This window comes from Halichoerus grypus, chromosome 1, assembly GCF_964656455.1.
Source record: "Halichoerus grypus chromosome 1, mHalGry1.hap1.1, whole genome shotgun sequence".
Taxonomy (NCBI): Eukaryota; Metazoa; Chordata; class Mammalia; order Carnivora; family Phocidae; genus Halichoerus; species Halichoerus grypus.
The window spans coordinates 166613604-166639389 of record NC_135712.1 but is presented as its reverse complement, the minus strand read 5'-3'; the positions used below and the strand labels follow the sequence as shown (position 1 = coordinate 166639389).

General features: G+C 47.6%; 1 protein-coding gene across 1 annotated transcript in view; it reads right to left on the bottom strand.

Annotated features, from left to right (window-relative positions):
* Positions 1 to 14238: 14238 nt before the first annotated feature.
* LHFPL4 (LHFPL tetraspan subfamily member 4) overlaps positions 14239 to 25786 on the bottom strand; it is a 29679-nt gene continuing 18131 nt past the window's right edge. Inside the window, exons 3-4 of the mRNA XM_036079783.2 lie at positions 17621 to 17857; positions 14239 to 15081 (exon numbers count right to left, since the gene is read on the bottom strand). Of these exons, the coding sequence (XP_035935676.1) occupies positions 14981 to 15081; positions 17621 to 17857 (338 nt within the window). The 3' untranslated portion in view covers positions 14239 to 14980. The remainder of the gene's footprint in view (positions 15082 to 17620; positions 17858 to 25786) is intronic.

The window sequence follows — 25786 nt, the reverse complement described above, 5'->3', positions numbered from 1 at the left end:
ACTCGAAGAAAACATAGGCAGTGAGCTCCTTGACATAGGTCTTGGCAACGATTTTTTTGGATTTGACACCAAAGGCAACAAAAGCAAAAGTAAACAAGTGAGACTACATCAAACTAAAAAATTTCTGCATAGCAAGGGAAACTATCAACAAAAGAAAAGGTAACCTACAGAATGGGAGGAAATGTATTTTGCAAATCATATATCTGATAAGGGGTTAATATCCAAAATATATAAAGAACTCATACAACTTACTAACTCAATCCAATTTAAAAATGGGCAGAGGATCTGAATAGACATTTTCCCAAAGAGAGACATGTGGCCAAACGGTATGTGGAAAGCTGCTCAACATCACTAATCATTGGATAAGTGCAAACCAAAACCACAATGAGATATCATCTCACACCTGTTAGAATGGCTATTTAAAAGACAAGAAATTGGGGCGCCTGGGTGGCTCAGTCGTTAAGCGTCTGCCTTCGGCTCAGGTCATGATCCCAGGGTGCTGGGATCGAGCCCCACATCGGGCTCTCTGCTCGGCGGGAAGCCTGCTTCTCCCTCTCCCACTCCCCCTGCTTGTGTTCCCTCTCTTGCTGTCTCTCTCTCTGTCAAATAAATAAATAAAATCTTTAAAAAAATAAAAAATAAAGACAAGAAATTACCAGTGTTGGTGAGGATATGGAGAAAAGGGAACCTTTGTACGCTGTTGGTGGAAATGTAAATTGATGCAACCACTGTGGGAAACAATAGGGAGATTCCTCAAAAAATTAAAAATGGAACTATATGATCCACCATTCCACTTCTGGTTATTTATCTAAAGGAAACAAAAACATTAACTTAAAGAGATGTGTGTACTAGGTATTCATAGCATTATTTACAGTAGCCAAGATGTGGATGCAACCTAAGTCTCCATTCATGGATGGATGGATGGATAAAGAAAGTGTGTGTGGGGCGCCTGGGTGGCTCAGTTGGTTAAGCGACTGCCTTCGGCTCAGGTCATGATCCTGGAGTCCCAGGATCGAGTCCCGCATCGGGCTCCCTGCTCGGCGGGGAGCCTGCTTCTCCCTCTGACCCTCCCCCCTCTCATGTGCTCTCTCTCTCTCTTTCTCTCTCTCAAATAAATAATCTTTAAAAAAAAAATGTGTGCACGTGCACACACACTGGAATATTATTCAGCCATAAAGAATGAAATCTTGCTATTTGTGACAATATGGATGGACCTTGAGGGCATTACACTACATCAAATCAGAGAAGGCGGCTGGGTGGCTCAGTCGTTAAGCGTCTGCTTTCAGCTTAGGTCATGATCCCAGGGTCCTGGGGTCGAGCCCCGCATCGGGCTCCTTGCTCACTGGGGAGCCTGCTTCTCCCTCTCCCACTCCCCCTGCTTATGTTCCCTCTCTCGCTGTGTCTCTCTCTGTCAAATAAAATCTTTAAAAAAAAACAAATCAGAGAAAGACAAATACCATATAATCTCACATGTGAAATCTTTTTAAAAAAATGAACTCATGGATATAGAGAACAGATTGGTGGTTGCAAAGGATGAGGGAGAGGTAAAATGGGTGAAAGTGATCAAAAGGTCACATTTGCAGTTAGAAAAAAAATGTCCTGGGGGTGTAATGTACAGTATTGTGACTAGAGTTAATATTGTAGTGTATATTCACAGGTTGCTGAAGGAGTAGATCTTAAATGTCCTCATCACACACACAAAAATTGTAACTGGTGATGGAAGTTAACTAGACAACTGTGATAATTTTACAATGTAGTTTACAGTTGAACAACATGAGTTTGAGCTTTGCAAGTCCGCTTCTACATGGATTTTTTCTTTTTTAAAATATTATTTATTTATTTGTCAGAGAGAGTACAAGCGGGGGGAGCAGCAGGCAGAGGGAGAAGCATGCTCCCTGCTGAGCAAGGACCCCCAACGTGGGACTCAATTGTAAGACCCTGGGATCATGACCTGAGCCGAAGGCAGATGCTTAACCAACTGAGCCACCCAGGCGTCCCACATGGATTTTTTTCAGCAAACATTGGAAAAAAATTTGGAGATTTTGAATGTGAAAAATTTGCAGACAAACCACATAGGTAGAAATAAGAAAAGAAAAAAGAGATATTATAAGAATACAGTATATAATACATATAAAGTATGCGTTCATTGACTGTTCATGTCGGTAAGGCTTATGGTTAACAGTAGGCTATTAGTAGTTAAGTTTTGGGGGAGTCAAAATTATACATGGATTTCGAGCTCCACAAGGGTCAGTATGCTTAACCCATGTGTTTTTCAAGGGTCAACTATATATACACATGTTTAATCATTATGTGGTACACCTGTAACTAATAAGTGTTGTATGTTGGTTATAGCTCAGTTTTTAAAATAAGACTTAAGCGGAAGAGTGTAACAGCTGGTATACACGGCCTTCATGTTTTAGGTCCAGCCAACACTTTTAGCCTTATTTCCTCTATTTTTTTTTTAAGATTTTATTTATTTGACAGGGAGAGACAGCGAGAGAGGGAACACAAGCAGTGGGAGAGGGAGAAGCAGGCTTCCCGCCGAGCAGGGAGCCCGATGCGGGGCTTGATCCCAGGACCCTGGGATCATGACCTGAGCTGAAGGCAGACGCTTAACCAACTGCGCCACCCAGGCTCCCCTTATCTCCTCTATTTAAGCCTTTTTTTTTTTTTAAAGATGTATTTATTTGAGAGACAGAGGGAGAGTGCATGTGTGAGAGTGGCAGTTGGTGGGGGGCGGGGGCAGGCAGAGGGAAAAGGAGAGAGAATCCCAAGCAGAATCCACATGGAGCTGGACATGGGACTCAATCCCATGACCTGAGATCATGGCCTGAGCCAAAACCAAAAGTCAGACGCTTAACCGACTGCACCACCCAGGTTCCCCTCTATTTACACCTTTTATGTCCACCAATATAATTATAATTTCCTTAAGATCAGGATCTCACTATGTTTATTCTCCACAAGGCTAGCATGCAGGATGTGTTTCTTTGAGAAACTGATAGAAGGGACATGAGAAGAAAAGGAGAGATAAAAACCTTTTGGAAAAATTAATGGATTTTCCTAATTTCCCAGAAGATCCAACAAAGTTGCAGATTTTAATAAGGGGTCAATATCCAAAATATATAAAAGAGCTCATACAACTCAAGAGCCAGCAAAGAAACTATAACATATAAGTGAGATCATATGATATTTGTCTTTCTCTGTCTTATTTCACTTAGCACAATACTCTCAAGTTTCATCTATGTTGTATATGGCAATAATTCATTTTTTTAAAGTAGAAGGAAAATTTCTACCTAAAGAAACTTACAAAACAGAAGTGGTAGTGAGGAGAAGAAGTAGTGTTTAATTTACTAATAAAAGATTTAACAAATGCATCAGGCACATTGGTTTTTAAAGGCTCTGTTTCAGGTATGCATACATTTTAAGGTCCATTGGTATTGATACCAGTCGGTATAAAGCCTTCTAGAGCTCTTCAAATTAAGTTTTATTTGTGGTTATCTGCAGAGTGTTTCCCTATCATATCCTTAGCAAAGAAAAAAAATACCTGCTTAAAAAATAGGCCACAGGGGGCACCTGGGTGGCTCAGTCAGTTAAGCATACGACTCTTTTTTTTTTTTAAGATTTTATTTATTTGAGAGAGAGAGAACGAGAGACAGAGAGCATGAGAGGGAGGAGGGTCAGAGGGAGAAGGAGACTCCCTGCTGAGCAGGGAGCACGATGTGGGACTCGATCCCGCGAATCCCGGGACTCCAGGATCATGACCTGAGCCGAAGGCAGTCACTTAACCAACTGAGCCACCCAGGCGCCCCTAAGCATGGGCGACTCTTGATCTCAGCTCAGGTCTTGATCTCAGGGTCGTGAGTTCAAGCCCCACTTTGGGGTCCACACCCAACGTGGAGCCTACTTAAAAAAAAAAAAAATGGGCCAAAGATCTGAATAGACATTTTAAATACAATGGCAAATAAGTATGTGAAAAGATGCTCAACATATATATCATTAGGGAATTGCAAGTTAAAACAATGAGATGTCACTATGAGAGTGACCAAAATCCAAAACAGTGACACACCAAATGCTGATGAGGATGCAAAGCAGCAGGAACCCTCATTCATTGCTGATGGGAATGCAAAATGGTACAACCACTTTTGGAAGATTGTTTGGCCAGTTTCTTACAAAACTAAACATACTCTTAACCATGGGATCAAGCAGTTACACTCCTTGGTATTTACCCAAAGGAATTGAACACTTAGGTCCACACAAAAGCCTGCACATGGATGTTTACCACATCTTTATTGATAATTGCCAAAACTTGGAAGCAATCAAGATGTCCTTCAGTAGGGGAATGGATAAATAAAACTGATGTACCTAGAAAATTGATTATTATTCAGCACTAATGACATGAGCTATTAAAGCCATGAAAAAACATGGAGGAACCTTTAATGTATATTACTAGTGGTGAAGGAAGCTAGTCTGAATAGGCTGCATAGTGTCTGATTCCAGTTATCTGACATCCTAGAAAATGTAGAACTATGGAGACAGTAAAAAGATTAGGGGTTGTGGGGAGGGAGGAATGAGTTGGTGGGACAAAAGTTTTTAGGGTGGTGAAACTATTTTGTATGATACTACAGTTGTAGATACCTGTCATTATACATTTATCCAAACCCACAAAATGTATAACACTAAGAATGAACCCTAATGTAAACACTTTGGGTGATAATGATGGGTCATTATAGATCCATCAGTTGTAACAAATGTACCATTTGTTTGATAGCGGATGTTGATAACGTGGGGGGTATGCATGTGTAGGGGCAGGGAGAATGTGGGAATCGCTATACCTTCTCAATTTTGCTGTGAACCTAAAACTACTCTTTAAAAAGTGACAATTAAAAAAGGCAAAAAAAAAAAAAAAGACACAACATGTGTGTAATAGGAGTTCCCAAAGAAAGATAAGGGAACAGAACAAATACCAAAAGGTATAGTTTAGTAAATTTCCTGAAATATTTTAAGCTACAAATTGAAAAGGCATAATGCATACCTGGAACCCAGAATGACCAAAATCAAGACATTCTAGTAAAATTGTTAGAGAAAAACAAAAAACCTTGGCTCCCCAGATACTTAAATGGAAAGAAAATGTAGCTATATCATTATTTTAGGTTTTTTGACAGCAACGGACTGTTTATGACAGTTTATGACAAAAGAAAACAAAATCTTTAAAATACTCAGACTGTGGGGGTGCCTGGGTGGCTCAGTCATTGGGTGTCTGCCTTCGGGCCAGGTCGTGATCCCAGGGTCCTGGGATCGAGCCCCGCCCGCATCGGGCTCCCTGCCTGGCGGGAAGCCTGCTTCTCCCTCTCCCACTCCCCCTGCTTGTGTTCCCTCTCTCACTGTGTCTCTCTCTGTCAAATAAATAAATAAAATCTTTTAAAAAATAAAATACTCAGACTGTGAGCCAAGAGTTTCATACCAACTGAACTGACTTTCAAGTATATGATAGTAACAAACCATCATCAGTGTGCAAGAACTTGGGCAGTTTTATTTTTGTTAGCTCTTAGGTATCTATTAGAAACTGAGCTTCAGACAACCAAACTGTCTTGAGAAACATCAACAGAAAGTCTGGTAGTGAGTTAATTATATATAGTTAGCGATATGTAGAACTAAGAGTAAATGAGGGATATAAAGAGTGTAATGTAAAATGATCTATGTGGGGCACCTGGCTGGCTCAGTCAGTTGGAGCATGTGACTCTTGATCTCAGGGCTGTGAGTTCAAGCCCCACATTAGGTATAGAGAGTACTTAAAAATAAAATCTTTAGGGGCGCCTGGGTGGCTCAGTTGGTTAAGCAACTGCCTTCGGCTCAGGTCATGATCCCGGAGTGCCGGGATCGAGTTCCGCATCGGGCTCCCTGCTCAGCAGGGAGTCTGCTTCTCCCTCTGACCCTCCGCCCTCTCATGCTCTCTCTATCTCATTCTCTCTCTCAAATAAATAAATAAAATCTTTAAAAATAAAAAAATAAAATAAAATCTTTAAAAAATAATAAAATGATTTATGTGACCTAGGCAAGATAGATATAGTACAACTAAGAAAGACAAGTTGAAAAGAATACATTTTTTTGTGATCATTTTGGTGACAGTGTATCTGAGGACTTCAATGTGGAACAAAGCAAATTATGTCTTTGACAGGATTCTTAGTATGGGAAAGGGGTTATAGATGTTAAGCCAAATCCTTCCATGTATCAGTGTCAACTCATGAGGTATTTTATCATGGATTGATGGATGGATGGACAGACACAGACAAGTAGATCCAATAGATAGATCATAGATACATATAAGTTTCATGTGTCCCTGTCTTAGCTCTGTCAACAGGAAAAGCTTGAAGATAGGGCTTCTTAGAGAAATGGCTGATTTTGGTCTGAGGAAGGAAATGTACAGGATCAGCCTAGAACATCCTGTCATACCAGAGAGCAGGGATACCATCAAAGATAACTAGGGTTAGGTTTAAAAGATTCACACCAACTTAAAGAGGCTTCTGCTGACCAACAATGGGACACTTTAACCATTAATTAGGACAATAAATGTAACAGAACAAAATACATAAAATATGTTTAAATCCATGAATTCATAATAAGTACCAAAACATAATTGTTCATCTCTGGAAGGTGTTAGGGAACAAACTCTATTTTTGAAAACTGTTAAATAAAGGCGAAAACCATCATTTTTCCTGCCTTTCCTATACAAGTCTTACGACTGGCTAACTAGACTGTAAATGTGGGTGTTTCTAGAAGTGTTCCCACAAAAACTGAAGACAGAATGATAGAATTGGAACATCACTGTTTTGCAACTCCTAATGACAAAAACAGACATCATGTATCTCATGATGAAAAAACCAAAAACTGTGAAGCATTCATTAAAATGTGCAACACACACACCTGAAAATACCTATTTGCTGGAAATACAGAGAACAGAGAAATGTATTCAACTACACCACAGCATGAAGCCAACAAAATTCTGGCTGTGGAACACTACATAACAAATGGTCCAATTTCGTCAACAAATTACAAGAAGAGATAAAAAGAATGAAGTGGGAAAAGACACATCAAAAAAAAAAAAAGTCAAAGCTAAACTATTTTGTTTAAAGATGTTCACTTAGGGGTGCCTGGGTGGCTCAGTCGATTGGGCATCTGCCTTCTGCTTGGGTCATGATCCTGAGGTCCTGGGATCAAGCCCCACATCAGGCTCCCTGCTCAGCAGGGAGTGTGCTTCTCCCTCTCTCTCTGCCCCTCCCCCTGCTTGTGCTCTCTCTCACTCTCTCTGTCAAATAAATAAAATCTTTAAAAAAAATAAAGATGATCACTTAGAAAAAAGTATATAAATAAAAGTTGGGAACTGATTACCATAAAAGTCAAGGTAGTGGTTACTTTTAGGAGAGAAGGAAGGGGATAGTGTTTGTAAGTGAAAGGTTTCTGGGGTGACTGGCAGGGGTCTGTCCCTATGGTAATGGCTAGTAGGGTATTTTATAATATTTCACCTACCTGTACATTTGTTTTATGCTGCAACATGTTTAACAAAACAAAACCCAGAATCTTACCTAGCCACTCTAAACAAAAGGCAAACAACCCTGCTGCTAACTAGCCTGGGGGCCTATGTCTGATTTATTTCTGTATTTCTAGAACCTAACAGTACCAGACCAGAACAGGCATTCAATAAAATGTTTTGTTGAATGAGCAAATGAATTCGAAGAAGCCTCCAGCCCACTCAGGTTGGATTCCTGAACCTGCTTTGGCACCTAAATGAGCCTTCCAGGACCTCCAGATCTGTTCCAGAGCTGGTATCACTGGTCCTTTTGCTGTGCCTAAGTGGACTTGAAAGGGATTTCAAACTAGAACTCCATTTGAAGCTTTGAGTCATGAATTCTACCAATTTCATGCTCTTGTTACCCTTAGTCATTTCCCCAAATGAGAGTTCTCTGTGTCACCTGGCTCTTGGTGCCCTTAACCCTTATAGTGTAGTTCTTTCTCTGTTCTGTCCTTCTCTCCCAACCTCTCTGCTGTGCTCTTTGGACACCTCTTTGCTTTGATAGACAAGCCCTTACTGAAATATGGAAGTATGGTTCTCTCCTTAGGACACCACCTCCTTTGCAGCCCTTTTAAGTGGAGACTACTCTTTCTCACATCCTTTTGCTCTCCCCTCAATGCTCCCAGACAACCACATCTTGCCCCTCAGATAAAAATTCCTGTTCCACTGATGCACACAACATCTGGTTATTGTGTTTGTAGCTTCTTCCCACCACTCTCTTTGGTTCTTGGATGACTCTGGCTCATCTACACCCCAATTTCTGCCATTATTCTCACCATTTGGGTAGACATCCTACTCAGTGCCTCATATCTCAAAGCCATCTTTAAGAATGAGTCAGAATATTCAGGTCAAACACCCAGCTTCCTGACCACAACCTCTTCTCCTTCCAGCTCTTTCCCATAAACTTTAGTCCTTTATGTTCTCTGTCTGTCGCACTGCAGGCTGTCCTTGTGTAAGCAACCTGGATGTCATGGCGGGAGTGAAACACTCTTGCAGGACACTCTGCTTACCTGGCACCTACCTTTCAATCCACAGTCTGGCTTCTCTGGGCCTTCCCTCCTGTCTATTGGTGCCTCCACAAATTCATGGTCATGCATCAGTCTTTTGATCCTTTAACAGCTCCTGTAGCAACTGTTCCAAACTTTTGCCACTTACCTCTTTTTTTTTTTTAAAGATTTTATGTATTTTTTTGAGAGAGAGAGAGAGCACAAGTGGGGTGAGGGGCAGAGGCAGAAGCAGACTCCCTGCTGAGCAGGGATTCCCAACACAGGGCTCAACCCTGGGACTCCAGGATCATGACCTGAGCTGAAGGCAAACGCCCAAGTGGCTGAGCCACCCAGGCACTCCTTTTGCTACTTCTCAAACCCCCTGCTCATTCCCTTCTCTCAATCTTGCCCTCTTGCTTCACTGAGAAAATGGATACCATCAGGCAAGAGCTCCCTAAACCTCGCACCTTCCCTCTACCCCAGAAAGGCCTTCTCACCTCCTCTTAGTAATTCTCTTTACCTTTATTTCTATTTTTTTTAAAGATTTTATTTATTTATTTTAGAGAGAGTGGGAGGGGAGGGAGGGAGGAGCAGAGGGAGAGGGAGAATCCCAAGCCAACCTCACGCTGAGCACAGAGCACAATGTGGGTCTTGATCCCACAACCCCGAGATCATGACCTGAGCCAAAATAAGAGTCTGACACCTAACTTGTTGAGCCACCAAGGTGCACCATTCTCTCTCTTTACCTTTAAACTCTTACCGGCCGTGACCTATGAACTTTCAGAACTCTTTCATATAAAGAGATTCCACATCCTCGAATTCAACAATGGCCCATTTCTTCCAAATCCAGTGGGCACATTTTTCAGTCCCTAATTCTGAACTAATTTCCTCCAGCTGACCTTTCCCTTGAACTCTAGATCCTTGGTTTCCCAAACACATGTTCATGGTTTTTCTCACAGCTCTGACTCTTCCATTGTCCTCTCCTTTTGGGCATCCATTCCTCTGACCTTTATATGTTGGTGTTTTCCAGCATTTACTCCATAGCTCTGTGTTCTTCACACAATACAGTCACCCTGAGCAAACTCCTCTGTGCTTCACATTTCAACCATTACTTGTATCCTCATGTTACATGGCCCAGATCTTTCTCTTGAGCTCCCAAATCCATCTAAGTCAACTGACTACTGGACAACTTGACCATGATGTCCCACATGCTTTTTTTTTTTTCTATTTATTTTTTTAAGTAATCTCTACTAGACCCAACATGGGGCTCGAACTCACAACTCCAAGATCAAAAGTCCCATGCTCAACCAACAGCCAGCCAGGCGCCCCCCACATGCTTCTTAAACTTAAGCAAGTCTCCAACTGAACGGATTATCTTGTTCCCCTGCTATTCCTGACAAATCTTTTTTGTCCCCCAAGCAAAAAACGTATCCATTCTCCTTGGTGCCACTCTTACCCCACAGCCAATCAGCTACCAAGTGTCAGTTCTACTGACTAAATAGCGAATTTCTCACCTCTCTCAGACCCATTGCCACCACCTTGTTTCAGGCCAGACTAATGATTGATTTCTCTTTCATTAAAATCATCTTCCTCTAACTCAGCTCCCTAACAGGGCAACCAGAGTGATCGTCCTGAAATGCAAATCTAATCGTGCTGCTCTCCTGCTAAAATCACCCCACGGTTCCCCATTGCTGTGAACATCCAAATTCCTGTTCACGGCCCCTGAGCTCTTTCATCCGCTGGCTTTGCCTGTCTCCAGAGGAATCTCTGACCCTCCCTGCCTCACACCTTAGTTCTCTGCACTCACCATTGTTTCTTCCCTGCTCTTTCCTCAAGATACCCTCTCAACATGAATGGCTTTCCTGACCCTTGCCTGCCTAACTCCTACTCACCCTACAGTAAAACGGTCTCCTGCTCTACTCAACCCCACTAAAACCGTGGAAGGTGTCCCTACCCAGGGCACCCACAATACCCCGCACCTGGCACATTTTACATTATTTTTACATGTTCATCTCCCCAGCCAAATTGACCCTTACTTAACGCAGGGTCTCTGTTTTTGTTCTCTAACTGCTTAGCCTATACCAAGTGCTCAAAATGTGTTGAATGAAGACTCAATTTCCAAGTGCAGACATTATAATCAATCTAACTGTCATATGGGACATGTTACAATGTGCCAGATGCTGTCAAGCAAGCCACCTTCCCTCCTTTGTTTCTTAACGATTCCCTGAGATCACTATCGTCAATTCCCTTTACTTATGGGGATTTAGAGAGAGGTGAAGGGACTTGTCCAGGCCACACAGACAGAAAAGGATAGAGCCTTATTTGTTCTAGTCAGAGTCCTAAGTCCAAAGTCAAGCCTGTCAATCAGCAGCGTGTAGATTGCTAGCTGCCTGCTCCATCTGTTCTCTCCCTACCCCTTGGTAATAGAACCACAAGTTTTTCTGGGGTGACAATGTGCCCCATTAAAAGATTACAGTTTAGCTAGATGTGCAATGTGACTCAGTCCTATAGGATTTCCAGAAGTCTCCATCAAATGAAATGTGGGCCAAGTGACTAGAGTTGTAGCAGCCATGTTGGGCCATGCGGTGTCCTTGAGACTGGAAGCCAGAACTGAAAACGGCAGCGCAGAAAGATAGGAGCCTGGGTTCCTGATAACGCTGTTGGCCCTATCAGCCATGGTCTGGCTACCTCCAGACTTAATATGAAAGGAAAATAAACTCCTGTTAAGCCACAGTGGTAGCTCTGTTACTATGTAGCCAAACCTGGTAGGGATCTCAACCCTCTCCATCCCCAGGGGGCCAACTCAGAGAAGCAGCAGCCAGCATGGGTGATATAAAGTGTTTCTTTATTTGAACGTCATTCCACCTGCACTGAAGCTCAAATCCAGCAGCAGCAGAAGGGGTCAGGACCAAAATAAATGTTACCAAACTAGACGATGAACAGCGAGGACACATTCAGACAGAACTTACTAATGGGGTGTAGACAACACCAAGCTATCCTAACGACACACAGCACAGGCCCCTGAGGTCTGCTGGTCAGAGCTCTGGGAAGGACTGTCCCCCTCGTTCCCTTCTCGGGCAACTCCAGGCCCACCCAAAGGCTAGCCCTGAGCCAGGCAGGGACCTGCGTTAGGTTTCTTGTGCTGGGAAGGTCCCAGCTTCTCCAAAGAGAGGGTTCCCCTGTCTCAATTACACTGCAAGTTGGAGAAGGCTGATTCCCCTGTGCCCCAGCAGGAATCTCAAGGAGGCCAAGGAATTTCCCTACAGCCCCATCTAAAAGCTCTCAGCTTAGCTAGTCCAGGCCTGGAAAGGACGAATCCTACCCATGGTCCTCACCCCTCAGAAAAACAATGTTTTCCTTAATGGGTACTGGTTCCCCAACAGGAAAGTTTTCACATCTTAGAGACCCGGAAGGACTTGACCAACCAGCGCTCTCAACCACCTCTACGTTGTAGCTGCTTTGGCCTCTCCTGCCAGTGCCCAGACCAGAGCAGAAACAACCTGCTAGTGCCAGACCCCTCTGATCCAGTCACCACTCGGGGAGGAGCGCCTCCGTGGGGCACTCAAAGATCAGCTTCTTTCAAGAACCAAGAGTCCCAGAGGCCATGCTGAGGTGGCGACAGGTGACCGCTGCATCCGTCTCCTCCCAAGGGCAAAAGCCAAATCGCCTGCTTTGGCTAGGGCAACCCGCAAACCTCCCCTTGTCCACGATGGCTTCCTTGCCCCCAGAAAGCCATCTAAGCCACAGGGTGGTGGCTCTCCAGCCTCATGTGGGGCCCCTACCTGAACTGAAGCATCAGTTTCTCGCTCTGCTCCTGCCTCTGCCGAAGCCTCGGAGACAGGGCTCTGGTTTGGTGCCCACTCCAGCCTCTTTTCCTTCCCTGTGTCGCCCTGGCACTCCTGCAGCCCGCCCAACCCTGCTTTTCCAGCCCCACACTCCTGCGTGCTTCTCTGGGCTGCCCCTTCCTTGGCAAAGGCACCAACTGGCTGGGAGGCGCTCAGGACTCCCTCAAGGGGATTAACCTCTCTCTCCCCTCCCACTAACCCCCACTCCAGTGGCGCTGCGGCCCCAGAGGGGTGGGCAGCGGCCTGGGCATCTGAGGGGAGGCTCCCACCTCCCCCCAGCACAGGTATCTGGCACCCCTCCCCCTACAACAGGGCACACACAGCAGCCGCACCAGTCCCTTGGCGTCCTGCCTCCTTTATCCTCCTCTGCCCCAAGCTGCACCCCTGCACCCCAATCTTCCGTCCACAGCACACCCCTCCATTTGCCTCCTTCCCTGTCCCTATCCCTTCTTCGTCTTCCCAGCCACCTTCCCCCCTCCACCCCAGGCTCTCTGCACCAGGGTCCCCTTCTCCACTACTCTCTGCATCTCGCTTTTCTCCATTTCTCTGCCTCTCTCCACGCCTTCCCTCCCCTCTCTCATTCTCACTCTCTCCCACCTCGGTCTTCTCCCCCTTCCCAAACACTGGCTCCCTCCCACCCCCCCACCCCCCCCCACAGCCTCCCAACACTGGGCTTTGGTTTGGATCTTTGAGAACTCACTTCCGCCCCCCCCCCCACTGCCTCCCATGAGGCTCCCCTGACCCTCTCCTTCAGCATGGGCCCCTGGCGTACAGCCCCTTCCTGCAGGTAGAACCCTGGGGGAGGAGAGAGGGGCACTGGGCCGGGGCCAGAGCACCAGGGGAAAGGTGTTTGCTCAAGACAAGGGAGTCAAGAGGGTGGAGGGTCAGGGCTTGGTGAGTTCCAGGTTTCAGGAGTCCTACCAGGACCCAGCATCTGATTCCAGTTAGGGTCCAGATGGGGGTCTCGTGCAGAGGATTTCTAGGGTCTGTCTTGGAAACCCTCTCAGGTCCAAGTCCTATGGAAATGAACACAAGACTGGCAAATACACGGCACTCGCTGCTTTTCTCCCCTCCTTTGGCTGAGGCCCACATAGGAAATGATGACAACAAGCTTCCCCAGTGAACCCGCAGAGGCCTCCCACTCCGGCTACACGGTGGACCAGTACTCCCCCCAGTACTCAAGGACAGAAGTAGGCACACTAGAGGAAGCCAACCTGCCGCCTGCACTGAGGGCTGAAAGGGGCTTTCCATGCCCCAGGCCTCACGGCTCGACCGCCAGGTCCACCGGGCAATGAGGGGAGTTCGGAAACACTTGGAGTCTCCCTCATTTGCCCCCAGACAAGGGGGAAGGAGATGCCCCCATAGTGGAAGGGGAGGGAGAGAGAAGACTCCTCTTCTGCTCCCCGCCCCACACATACACACACATACACGCTCACGCGCACACACACACACACACACACACACACTCATGCCTCAGCTCCAAGCACTGCCCATTGGGCTGCAGACCCTGGGCATATCGCAAGGCGAGAGGTGGGCAAGGAGGAGGAAGTGGAGGTGGGGATAGGGTTACAAGGCCTGGGGATGGGGACAGGGGGTACCCTGTTCAGAGGTGACCTGCAAGTTCAAGTTATGCAGAAAAAGTATCAAAGAGGCAAGACAGTCTCTGCCCTTGGCAGATGCCTGGGTTGGGGGCATGAGAAGGGGCAGAGGGGGGACGCATCCCCTAATTCCCCACTCTCGGGCCCCCCTCCCGAACCCCCAGCCCTGACAACAGGGCCAAGAAGTCTGTGCTGTACAAAACAGGCCAGGGTCAAGGGTCCAGTCACTGGTGAGACATCCCAGCAGGGAGAAGGCCAGGCAAGCTCCAGGTTGAGCCCCTTCCAGCCCCAGCTGCCATGGTCAGACGCCACCAAGACAGGAGTCAGAGCGCCTCCTCCTACTGCCTCCTGAGCCCGTCTGTCCTCAGGCTCTGGGCTGCCCAGGGCCTCTGTCAGCGGCTGACAGGGAGGCCCTGTGCTTTCTCCCTCGGTGCAGCTCAGACTCCTTTGGGAGAGGTGAAAACAGGCTGGCGTGGGCGGCAGAGAGGCCCCAAGGAGGCTGGTGGCACCTGGAGCTCTGTGATGATGTGATGGAACCATCATCAGAGGGGGGGAAACAGGAAAGAGTCCGGTCCACCCCGGGCCAGTGTCTTGAATAAGTTTCTGCAGGAGGCAGGGACCAGAGGAGGCAAGGATGCAGCCAGGCAGGAGCCCTCCAGACTGACGAGGCCTGGAGAACCAGAGCCGCAGCGCCTCTTCCCCTGGAGACTCAGCAGGGGCCCCGGGCCAGGCTAGAGAGGAAGGGAGAAGCCCAAGGGCCCAGCGCTCCAGCTCCCTCAGGTCAGTTGAGGAAGGAGCAGAATCAGGCCCTCCCCCACGCTGCATCCCAGCCCCAACCTCTTCAAAGCCGGGAGCTACAGGCAGGTAGCAGGTGAGAAGTCAGTCCTGGATGGGGTCTTCCCTCGGAGCTTGAATGAAGGGATGAGAGGGCAGGCAACGGGACAAACTGAGGACAGGTCAATTCCTGGGCTGTGATCCTGGCCCTCAGGGTCCCTGTGAGTGAGCGACGGGACAGGGGAGGACACCCCATCCGGAGACATCACCCCCTGGCCGCAACACGGAGCTTACCGTAGAGCCCACAAAATCTATGAGAGAGAGAGAGAATTGGAGAAAGTCAGTGACTACCAGGGCACTGGGGCTCCCCCCGGCCACTCCTCAGGGCAGAGCTGGGCAGGGAAGTGAGCTTCACAGAGTCTGAAATCCAGCCAGGCCTCTAAGTAGGCCATTCAACCCTTCTGAGCCTCAATTTCCTCATCTGTACAATGGGCATAAGAGCCTACTTCACAGGGTGATTCCGGGGAGTGAAAAAAAACATAAAAATTCCAGCTAATTACTTTTCACAATGTTTAGTGCATAGTAAATGCTGGAAATGATAGCAATTTATTTTTGTTTTTACTTTTGTCCTGGAGATCTGGCTCAGAACTGAACTGTGAGGCTCACTCATCTTGAGCTCCCAATGAGGGATGGAGCACCACCCCCTCTCCCCACCCCCCCGCCCGACGCTGAGGGAAGAAAAACTGGGGCTCCTTCACATCACTTTAAACACCGAGCTTAGGCACTTTGGGGAGGAAGGAGAGGACGCTGGGTGGGCCCACCTCACAACAGTCATATCCCCAAACCCCTTCTTCAGAAAGGCCACATGGCTCTTGGTCATGCACTTCTAGAAGCTGCCACCAGAGGGCAGGCCCTGACCTCACACCAAGACCACAGAAACCACCAGATGTCATTGTTTCCAGGGACAGGAGCTTCAGAGAAAGACAGGTTGGCAGCCCAACAGCCTAGGAGGGCCCTGAGAAAGGAAGCAGGCAGCAGGGAAGAGCCTGGCCTTTCAACTTGGACCGGGGTTCAAATCCTGGCTGCACCGCTTCAGTGACCTTGGACAAGTTACTGGACCTCCGCGGACCTCACCTTTCTCATTCGTAAAATGGTGGTGGTGATGCCTGCCTGGTGGGGAGACTTGAGGAGTGACAGCTTCTACTGAGTATTCACCAAATGCCCCTTAATAGACATAATTTTTCTTCCTCATCGGACAGCCCGGTGAGCTGGTACTATTTCCACCACCCTCATTTGAGGAAGTACAGGAGACTAAGGCTCAAGGAGGTGCGGTCCCCAGCCTGCTTCCGACACAGACAGACTCCAGTCCAAGGGTTCCACCACAAGACTAAACCACCTCCTGCCAGATGAGATAATAACCCTCACTGCCATTATCCCCATTTTATAGATGAGACTCAAGAGAGAAATATAATTAATGGAAACTGCTAAATATAGACCCAGCAACATGCTAATAGCTCAAGCCAGGGTGTGATTATGAAAACCACTACTCCTATTTCTCATGGCAGGGAACACACCCAGACAGACGGCTGTCTGTCCACTGCTGCCATGCCGTGCCTCCCGGTGCTCCGGGGACAGGGTGGGCCCCTGGCTCAGAACACCAAGCCTCCTTTGGAGAGCGATCTGGAACTATCATTACAATTTTAAGTGCGCAATTCCATTTCTGGAAAAACACCAAGAAAACACTGTGTATAAGGAGGCACAAAGATGTCCAGCGTAGCATTGTCAGCGATAGTAAAATCCTGGAAACCTCCCTAACAGTCCCTAAAAGGAAAATAGTTAAATAGTTACAGTTCCTCCATCTGACGTAATGCCAGGCACTGGATAAAAAGGGTTCTCCATAAAAGGATAAAGAAAGATTTTTAAGACATGCTCTAGGGTTGGGGACAAAAAGTGATCTTACAAGGGATGTGTTTAGGACGACACCTATCCTGTGTTATATGAGCATATAACACTACTGTATATATTTTTTAAAGGTCATATATTGTATGTAGATGCATAGATCAACATCTGATAACTGGTTAGCCTGGAGTCTCTGGCCTCGTGTGTAAATTTTTTCATCGGATTTCAACTTTACTTGATATATACAAAAGTTGATATGTAATATACTAGGTATAAAGCATACTGTAGCAAACACCTGTGTGGGCTCACCATGCAAGAACACCACCAATATTTTGTACATGCTTACACATCCCCCATCTCAAGCTCTTGGCCTCCCCTCTTCTATCCCAACCACAGATAAGCATCATCCTATCTTCTGTATTTATTGTTTCTTTCCTTTAAAAAAAAATGCAGTTCCACCATAAATATATTTATGATTAAACCATACACTAGTTAGTGTCTCTTCGTTTTTGGTTGAGCTCCATAAAAATATCACTCTGTTATCTTCTGGAACTTGATTTTTTTCCCCCTCTGTCTCAATATTATGTTTCTAGGATGTACCCATTCTGTTACTTCTAACTGCAGTGCATGCATTTTCAGTTATGCACTAGTCCATGATGTGAATGTATCACCATTTATTTACCCATCCTCCTGTTAATGGCCATTTAGCTTGTTTTTAGTGGTTTGCTATTTGAAACTACTGCCACATTTCTCATGGGTTTCTACTCAGAGTTGGGTTTGCTGGGGCCCAGGCATGCAAATGTTCGGATTTGAGGAATAACGTCAAATTGCTTTCAAGGTGGTGGGACTGTCTGCACCTTTTCCAGTTTTTGCTTCATCTCTAGGACTCGGTGACACCTGGAGGCCCCGCCCCCGCCCCACCCGCGGCGGGCCGCCCGGAAGCCCACTCGCCTTTGTTCTCCTGCTTGAGCTCCTCCTGCAGCAGGTCTGTTTGCCGGTTGCCCAGCACGAAGGCGAGGAAGGAGAGGATGAGGGCGTTGAGGATGCCGATGATGGCCAGGATGTACGCCCAGCGCACCGAACAGTCCCCCAGGGAGTACTTCCCGGTCTTGGCCCCGCACATGTCCCGGATCGTCTCGGCGTCCCAGCCGTCGGGAAAGATCATGCAGCCCAGCACGAGGCACAGAGCTGAGGGGGCGCGAGGCCGGGCGCACCGCCATGGTCAGGGAGGAAGAGAGAAGGGGTTGAGTACTCCCCACAGCCCAGAGGACCACCGCAGCCCCCCTCGGCTGGGCCCCGCGGGCCGCGCCCTCCCGCTCCGCCAGTCAAGCCAAGAGCCTGTTAACCACTTCCGTGGGTTCCAGAAACTCCAGGGTCTGGGACGGCCTCCTGCCTCGGGGAGCAGAACCTTTCCAGGACCCCATAATACCCCCATCAAATCAACTCCTCCAGGAAGGCTTCCTGGAAATACAAGGAAATAGCAACCCACGGTCACCTCCCTCGGCTCCCGTTAGCATCCTGACCATGCTTACTCCCTCCCATCCTCATGGTTCTTTCTTTCTTTTTGTCCTCCATTCAACAAATATTTATTCAGCGCCATTTCCTTTTCTCCAAGACGCCGGGCATACGTTCTCATTCACGCAGTCGAGCCAGCCTGCCAGCCTCCCCGCCTCCCCTCCCCTGCTCAAAGGACAGACTGGGGAAGTTCTTTCCCCTACTTAGTGTATGACCCTGGGGATGCCCCTTTTTATGTTGGAAATTACAGTACTACCTCACGGGGTGGTAGTGAGGATTGAGGGAAGTAATGTAAACACTCAGCCCAGTGCCTGGCATCTCCTCACTGAAGGCCCCTTGGGCACCAGGCACTAGACTAAGCAGGAGGCGGGCGCATTACTTGGACTTCAGCCTCACAGAGCTTGTAGTTAGTGGGGGAAAGGTCATTAGAGCAAAGAGGCTCAAATCCTGACCCGGCTTTTTCCTAGATGTAGGACCTCAAGCCAGTTCTTTCCCCGTTGAGCCTCAGTTTTCTCATCTGTAAAATGGGAATAATGACGGTATTCAAGTGTAAAGATTACAGGAGACAGCAAATGTAAATGCTTGACATTGTAAATCCCAGGTAAATGTTAAATGTTATTATTATCAAAACTAGTCACAATGATACTAATAATAGTCACACAAATAAGGAAATAATTGGGGAGGGGGGAGCTTCGCTTAAGATGGTGGGGAGGGGAGAAAGGGCCAGGCCAAGAATTCTATTGAAATAGGCCCCTCCTGGTTCCCTCCTAGGTGTTCACTCCCTCTATGTTTAGTGACCCACCTCTGCCAATCCCGAGCCACGTGGTATGGGTAGGCTCTTCCCAATGCCCAGCCTCGTAGGTGGGACCGAAGTCTGAACCAATCAGCACATGCCCCACACAGCCAATCAGAGCCGACCGAGTTCAGTCAGCCACAGGGACAGTGACCTTCCACTTCTGCCTTGCGGTGAGCAGCCAGCCCCGTGACTTGCGACTTGCGAGTTGCCCTTGATGTTTTCCTCTTAGTGCCTGACAGTCCCACCAGCAATGAGGTCACTGTGTCTGAGACCCGAAGGTTCCACACCAGGGCCATGGGGTGCTTAACCTGGGTTTCAGATGACAGTGATGACAAAGGGGGTGGTGGCCAGTTCTGTCCACTGTCCATGAGGCCCATCTCGTTCCCAGGGTGGGGAGGATGCCCTTGGCTTTGTCAGGTCTCTCCCTCACCTACCATTCAAAGTGCTCCCATCTGCCAGCAGTGCACTGGGGCCCCTCGCTCTAAGATTTGGCCTCCTGCGGCCTCCCCTGCCCTCCTGTGACACGACAGTGTCCCCACACCCCTAGGTTGTGCTCCTCAACCTGATGCAGCGCTCCCCCACAGCGCTGTGTTCTCTCTCTCTCTCTCTCTCTCTCTCACACACACACACACACACACACACACACTTAGGGCTTCCTCGCTTCCCCAGTGCTTGCCTCCTCCAAGATGATGCCCAACTAGAGTACAGCGAGTCGCTTATGGGCTGGGAAAAGAGTTCCTGGCAAAGGCGCTGGCAAATTCAGGAAGCCCTGGGGTGAGAATGAGCTTGAGGAGCTCAAGAATCCGACAAGTTTGAAGATGCACTTTAGACACCCAAATGGAGAGGGAAGCTCAGGGGGAAATCAGTGCTGGAGATGTAAATGTGAGAGCTGTGGGCAGGTAACTCCCTTGGGCTGGAGTTAGGGAAACCGAAGAGAACAGGACTGAGCCCTGCGGGGCTCCGTAGGAGGAGCCTCGGGAGAAGGTCGACCGGTCCATCTCCCCATAGATCCCTGACATTTTGCAAGGTCCTTCAGGCCCCGGAGACGGGAGGAGGGTCAAACGCCCGGAAAGGGGGAAGAGGAGAGAAGGAGCGCCCTGGGTGTCCGAGGGCTCTGTTCCAGGTAGCGCGCTCCCGCCTCCCCAGCGAGAGGCTGGGGGGAGGAAGAGAGCCTGAGAAACGGCCAAAGCCACCCAGCCTCCCCGTCTCCCCGCCTCCCCTCCCCGCGTGCCGCGTTTCCTCTCGCTCGCGGAGCATCCCCGTTTCCATGGAGACTGCGCCCGCATCCCGAGCTCCCAGCAGCGCGGCCAGGCTCGGGAGGGCGGGCCTCTCCGCTCCGCAGCCCCCGCTCAGCCCTCACGGAGTTTCCTTCCCGTGGCCCCGCGCCCGCGCGTTCTCGCTCTCACCGCTCACGTGCCTCTCCCCAGTCGCGTGCCTCCCCATTCCTTCCTCCTGTCTTTTTATCTTTCGTGTTCTTCATCTGTCTCTTCACAGCCCTACTCTCTCTCGGGCTTGTCTCGATCGCGCTCAGGGGTCGGCCTCGCCCCTCCTCTCCTCGTCTAGTTAGATCTCTCCGCATTTAACATTCGTTCAACATCCCTCCTCTTCTCTCTTCCTTTTCTCGCTTCTCTTCCTTCTCTGGATCTAGCCCCTCGCCCTTTCCTCTCCCCGGCTCTCCCTTCCTGCATTGCACATGTAAATCCTGAGTGCCAGTTATGTGCGGGGCACTGTGCAGGGTGCTGGGGACACTGGAGGCGTGGTCCCCAGGAGAAGAGGCGTGTGGGGAGGAATAAAATCAAGTCAGCACACAAACAGAATCGTTATGCATGTCAAGGAGCGCTTGCAAGGAAGCGGAGACCCAGAAGAGCCAGGTGTTGGGAGAGGGTGGGGGTGGGGCCTTTCCCTCCTCTGCTCTGCAGCCATGTAGCTGGTGGCTTCCGGGCCCCAGAGGCTGCTCGGCGAATGGGAAACACCCAGAAGTCAAGCAAATGGAAAAAAAAAGCCTATCAGATGGTCTCCCTGGACCTGGGGGAAGAGAGGAAAAGACCACTACTAGAGACAGCCTAGGACAAGGAAGTGACCAAGAGGTTCAACCATCAGGAGATGGAATGACTGCAGGCAAGGCAGGTTTCAGCATCCCCATGTCCTGGATGAGGAAACTGAGGCTGAGGTCTTTGGAGTCTGAGTTCGAGTCTCTCTTGGACGATACAGACACAGGTGCAGGGTGCCATGTGGAGGGGGGCTTCTCAACGGAAGCATTTTGGACACTTGGCCGTAGAATTCTTTATGATAGGGGGCTGTCCTGTGCCCTGTGGGAGGTTGAGTCACCATCCCTTGCCTCTACCCGCCGGATGCCAGTGGCACCACCCCCCGGTCATAATAAAGAACATCTCCAGACATTGCCCCATGGCCTCTGGGGGGGTAAATTTTCCCTGGTTGAGAACCACTGGTCTAGGGGAAGGGGCCCGTGGGTGGGGCATCTCTAGCCATCACCCTACAGTCCACTGACTGAAAGGGTTGTGACAAAATTAATAATATGAATATTCATAATGTGATAATAATGTTCACAAACAGTATTGTGTGCTTAACTACACGCCAGGGCGCAGAGCTCCTGACATCATGATCTTGTTTAATGCTATAACGAATCTATATGGTGGCAGAAGTCATCATCCTCATTTTACAGATGAGAAAACAGGCTCAGAGGAACCAAGTATCATATCCCATGTCACAGAGCTAGTCAGTGGTGGGATCTGTATTTAAACGCAGACAGGTCTTTACTTAACATTTTTCTTTTAATAGACTCACTTTTTAACTTAGAGGCATTTACTTAAAAAGTAAGCTTTATATCACTATCATAGAAAAGGAAACCAGGATCATTTGCCACAAATAGAAGGAAACTATAAATATAATGAAACCAAAACAATGTTCTTAGATTCTAGCTGGATACTTTTGCCTGCCAAATGCTCTGAGCTCTCTCTCTGTTTAAGAGACTTAATAGTGTGAGAGGAGGTACTAGCCCCAAAATGAGCCTTTCTCCCTGGAGCCATGAGACAGTGGCCACTGTGCACGGCCTCAACAGGAAGCAGGACTCCCATTCTTCACTGGACAGCTTTAGGCAAAGTCAGTTTACCTCTCTGCACCTCGGTTTCTTCATCTGTAAAATGGGGGTCATGACATCCTATTCATTTCATAATGCTTTTGTGAGAATCAATTGGGGTGAGAAGAGGTACGTACACAAATTATTACTGGTGAAGCGGGGACGGGTCATGGCAACTCTTGGCAAAGTGGAAAAAAAATCTTGGACAAAAGAGATAAGCCTTTTCCCAGATAGTCAAGAACGGTTAACAGCAACTGCCTAGGGAAGGTGATAAGCTTAATTTTTACACATAATCATGATGGAGACCAGTAGTTTGCTACTATATCTGTTCATCCCTCTTTCTTACTATTAGAAGTGCCAGTTTTTAGCTGAGAACTTGACCATTGAAAATAAAGACTGCATTTTCCAGCTTCCTTTGCAGCTATATGACTAGGACACATGAGTAGGTAAAAATGCATGCAGATGTGTTATGTGTCTTCAAGGAAAATAACTTTACATAAACAGATTTATAAGGATGCTAGAATGTGATCTCTGCCCCTTCTTCTTCATCCATTCCTCCACAGCCTGGAATGCAGAGGTGATGGCTAAGCTCTAGCATCCACCTTCAACAATGAGAACAAGGGCCTTACTTGAGAGTGGTGAAGCAGAGCTCTAGAAGGAGCTTGTGGGTGCCTGTGTGGCTCAGTCGGTTAAGCCTCCGATTCTTGGTTTTGGCTCAGGTCACGATCTCGGGGTTGTGGGATACAGCCCCACATTGGCATCCATGCTCAAAGTGGAGTCTGCTTAAGATTCTCTCCCTCTCTCTCTGTCCCTCCCCCCCCACCATGTGCTCTCCCTCTCTCTCAAAAAAAAGGGGGCGGCGCATGGGTGGCTGAGTCAGTTAGGCATTTGACTCTTAATTTTAGCTCAGGTCATGATCTCAGGATCATGAGATCAAATCCCACGTAAGGCTCCGTGCTCCGTGGAGAGTCTGCTGGAGATTCTCTCCCTCTGCCACTCCCTTCCCCCCCAATCATGCTCTCTCTCTCTCTCTCTCTCTCTCTCTCAAATAAATAAATAAATAAAATCTTAAAAAAAAAGAGAAAAAAGGAGCTCTTCACTTCAGGGGCCACCACACTAGCGCTGAAGTGCCTAACTCTTGGGCATTTGTTTCACATAAGAGTCTAGAACCTGGGATCATTAGACAGTTATTTTGGGTTTTCCTATCACAGGCAGCCAAACCTAGTCCTAACTGTTACAAAGTGTTACTCCTTTTGAAGTCTGTATCATATGTATGTATTGGGAAAACAGCTTTTAACTCTGTGTCCTTGGGCAAGTCACTTCACCCTTCTGAACCCCAGTTCTGTCATCATAGAAACGGTGATATTTACTTCTCGAGGCCACAACACAGATTGGGTGGTCCATGTCATCACTGTAGTGGGGGTACACCTCACTGTCTGTGGCGTGCGAGGGTAGCACAAACCCGCTGCTTGGGGAGCAACATGGCGGTGTTCGTAAAAATCATAAAGACACTCATCCCTTGACTCAGAAATGTATCCTGGGCTGCACTGTGCCCGTGCACGAAGGGTGTACACGGGGTATTCACTGCGCCACCATCTTTATAACAGAGGACTGCAATGTCTATTGAGAGGGAACTGATTAAATAAAGTATGGTATATCCATGCCATGGAATACTACAAAGCCATTAAAACAAGTGAACAATTGTATATGTTGTCGTGGAAAACCTTCTAAGATATATTTAGAAATTTAAAAAGCCGAGGCACACAATACAATGTATAGTATGATCCCATCTATGGTTTTTAAGAAGGATGTACCTGCTCTGGAACAACCAGAAGGAATGAGCAGCTCTGTGAGGACTGACACAGCAAGTTTCCTGACACATGACTTCTGCTACAAAAAGCAATTATACTTTTGGGGTGCCTGGGTGGCTCAGTCGGTTAAGCGTTCGACTCCTGATTTCAGCTCAAGTCAGGATCTCAGGGTCATGAGATCGAGCCCTGCATCCGACTCCATACTGGGCATGGAGCCTGCTTACAATTCTCTCTCTCTTCCTCTTTCTTTGCTCCACCCCCCCACCACCACTCACTCTCTCTCTCTCTCTCTCTCTCAAATAAATAAATAAAGCAAGCAAGCAAGCAATTGTAATTTTTTTTTTTTTTAAGTAGGCTCCATGCCCAGGAACCTGGGTGGCTCAGTCGGTTAAGTGTCTGCCTTCGGCTCGGGTCACGATCCCAGAGTACTGGGATCAAGGCCCTCATTGGGCTCCCTGCTCATCAGGGAGCCTGCTTCTCCTTCTGCCCCTCCCCGCTGCTTGTGCTCTCTCTCTCTCAAATAAATAAATAAATAAAATCTTTAAAAAAATAAATAAAATTTTTTTAAAAAAAAGGTGGGGGGAATGCCTGGGGGGCTCAGTGGGTTAAGTGTCTGCCTTGGGCTCAGGTCATGATCCCAGGGTCCTGGGATCGAGCCCTGCATCGGGCTCCCTGCTCAGCGGGAAGCCTGTTTCTCCCTCTCCCACTCCCCCTGCTTGTGTTCCCTCTCTTGCTGTCTCTCTGTCAAATAAATAAAATCTTTAAAAAAAAAAAGTAGGCTCCATGCCCAACATGGGGCTTGAACTCATGACCCTGAGATCAAGAGTCACATCCTCTACCGCCTGAGCCAGCCAGGTATCCCAACAATTGTAATTTTTAAAAGTCAAATCAAACACATAGTCAGTGTTTTCCATGCTTCAGGCATTGTTCTAACTGCTCTATGTTTATTAATGAATTATTATCCCCATTTTACAGATGAAGAAACAGGCCCAGAAAGGTTAAGTGATGTGTCCAAGGTCACACAGCCAGAGATAACAGAGCTGGGATCAGACCCAGCCCACCTAGGGCCAGGGCCCACGCTCTGAACCACCTCTCCTCTCCGATATATGAGCAGGTAGTCAGATCATACATTGGCATACTCCCTCATGTTTCAAAAAAGCAGGGGGTGATCTGTACATACAATGGGATGTTATTCAGCCTTAAAAAGGAAAGGAATTCTGACACGTTACAACATGGAAGAACCTTGAGGACATTATGTTCAATGAAATGTACTAGTCAAAGAAAGACAAATACTGTAGGATCCCACTTATGTGAGGTCCCTAGAGCAATCGAATTCACTGAGACAGAAAGTAGGATGGTGGCTGCGAGGGGCTGGGGGAGGAGTATGGGGGGTTAGTGTTTAAAGGGGACAGAGATTCAGTTTTGCAAGATGAAAAAGAGTTCTGGAAGATAGAGAGATGGATGTGGTGTACAACAATGTGCACTTAAGAAATGGTTAAAATGGTAAATTTTATGTTATGTGTACTTTACCATGAGAGAGCGAGAGAGAGGAAGAAAGTCAGCAGGGGGAACACAGAAAATGACATGATATATTTGCCTTGTGGACGTGTATGTAAACGCACAGAAAAAGATTAGGAGGAAAATGGAAATTAAATTTATTAAGAGTGGTGGCCTCTGGACAGGGAGGGAGTAGGGACTTTAGCCTTTAAATGTTTCAGCTTTTCTCAGAGTGAACGTCTTCATATACCACTCATGAAATTTAAAAACATTATTTAAGATACTGCTTTTTCAAAGAACACACATGTAAGCTTGCATATCTGTAAACATTTCTAGAAGTATAGGGAGACAATTTAATGACGGACGTCTCTGAGATGTGGACGGGGAGGTGGGCGTAAGGG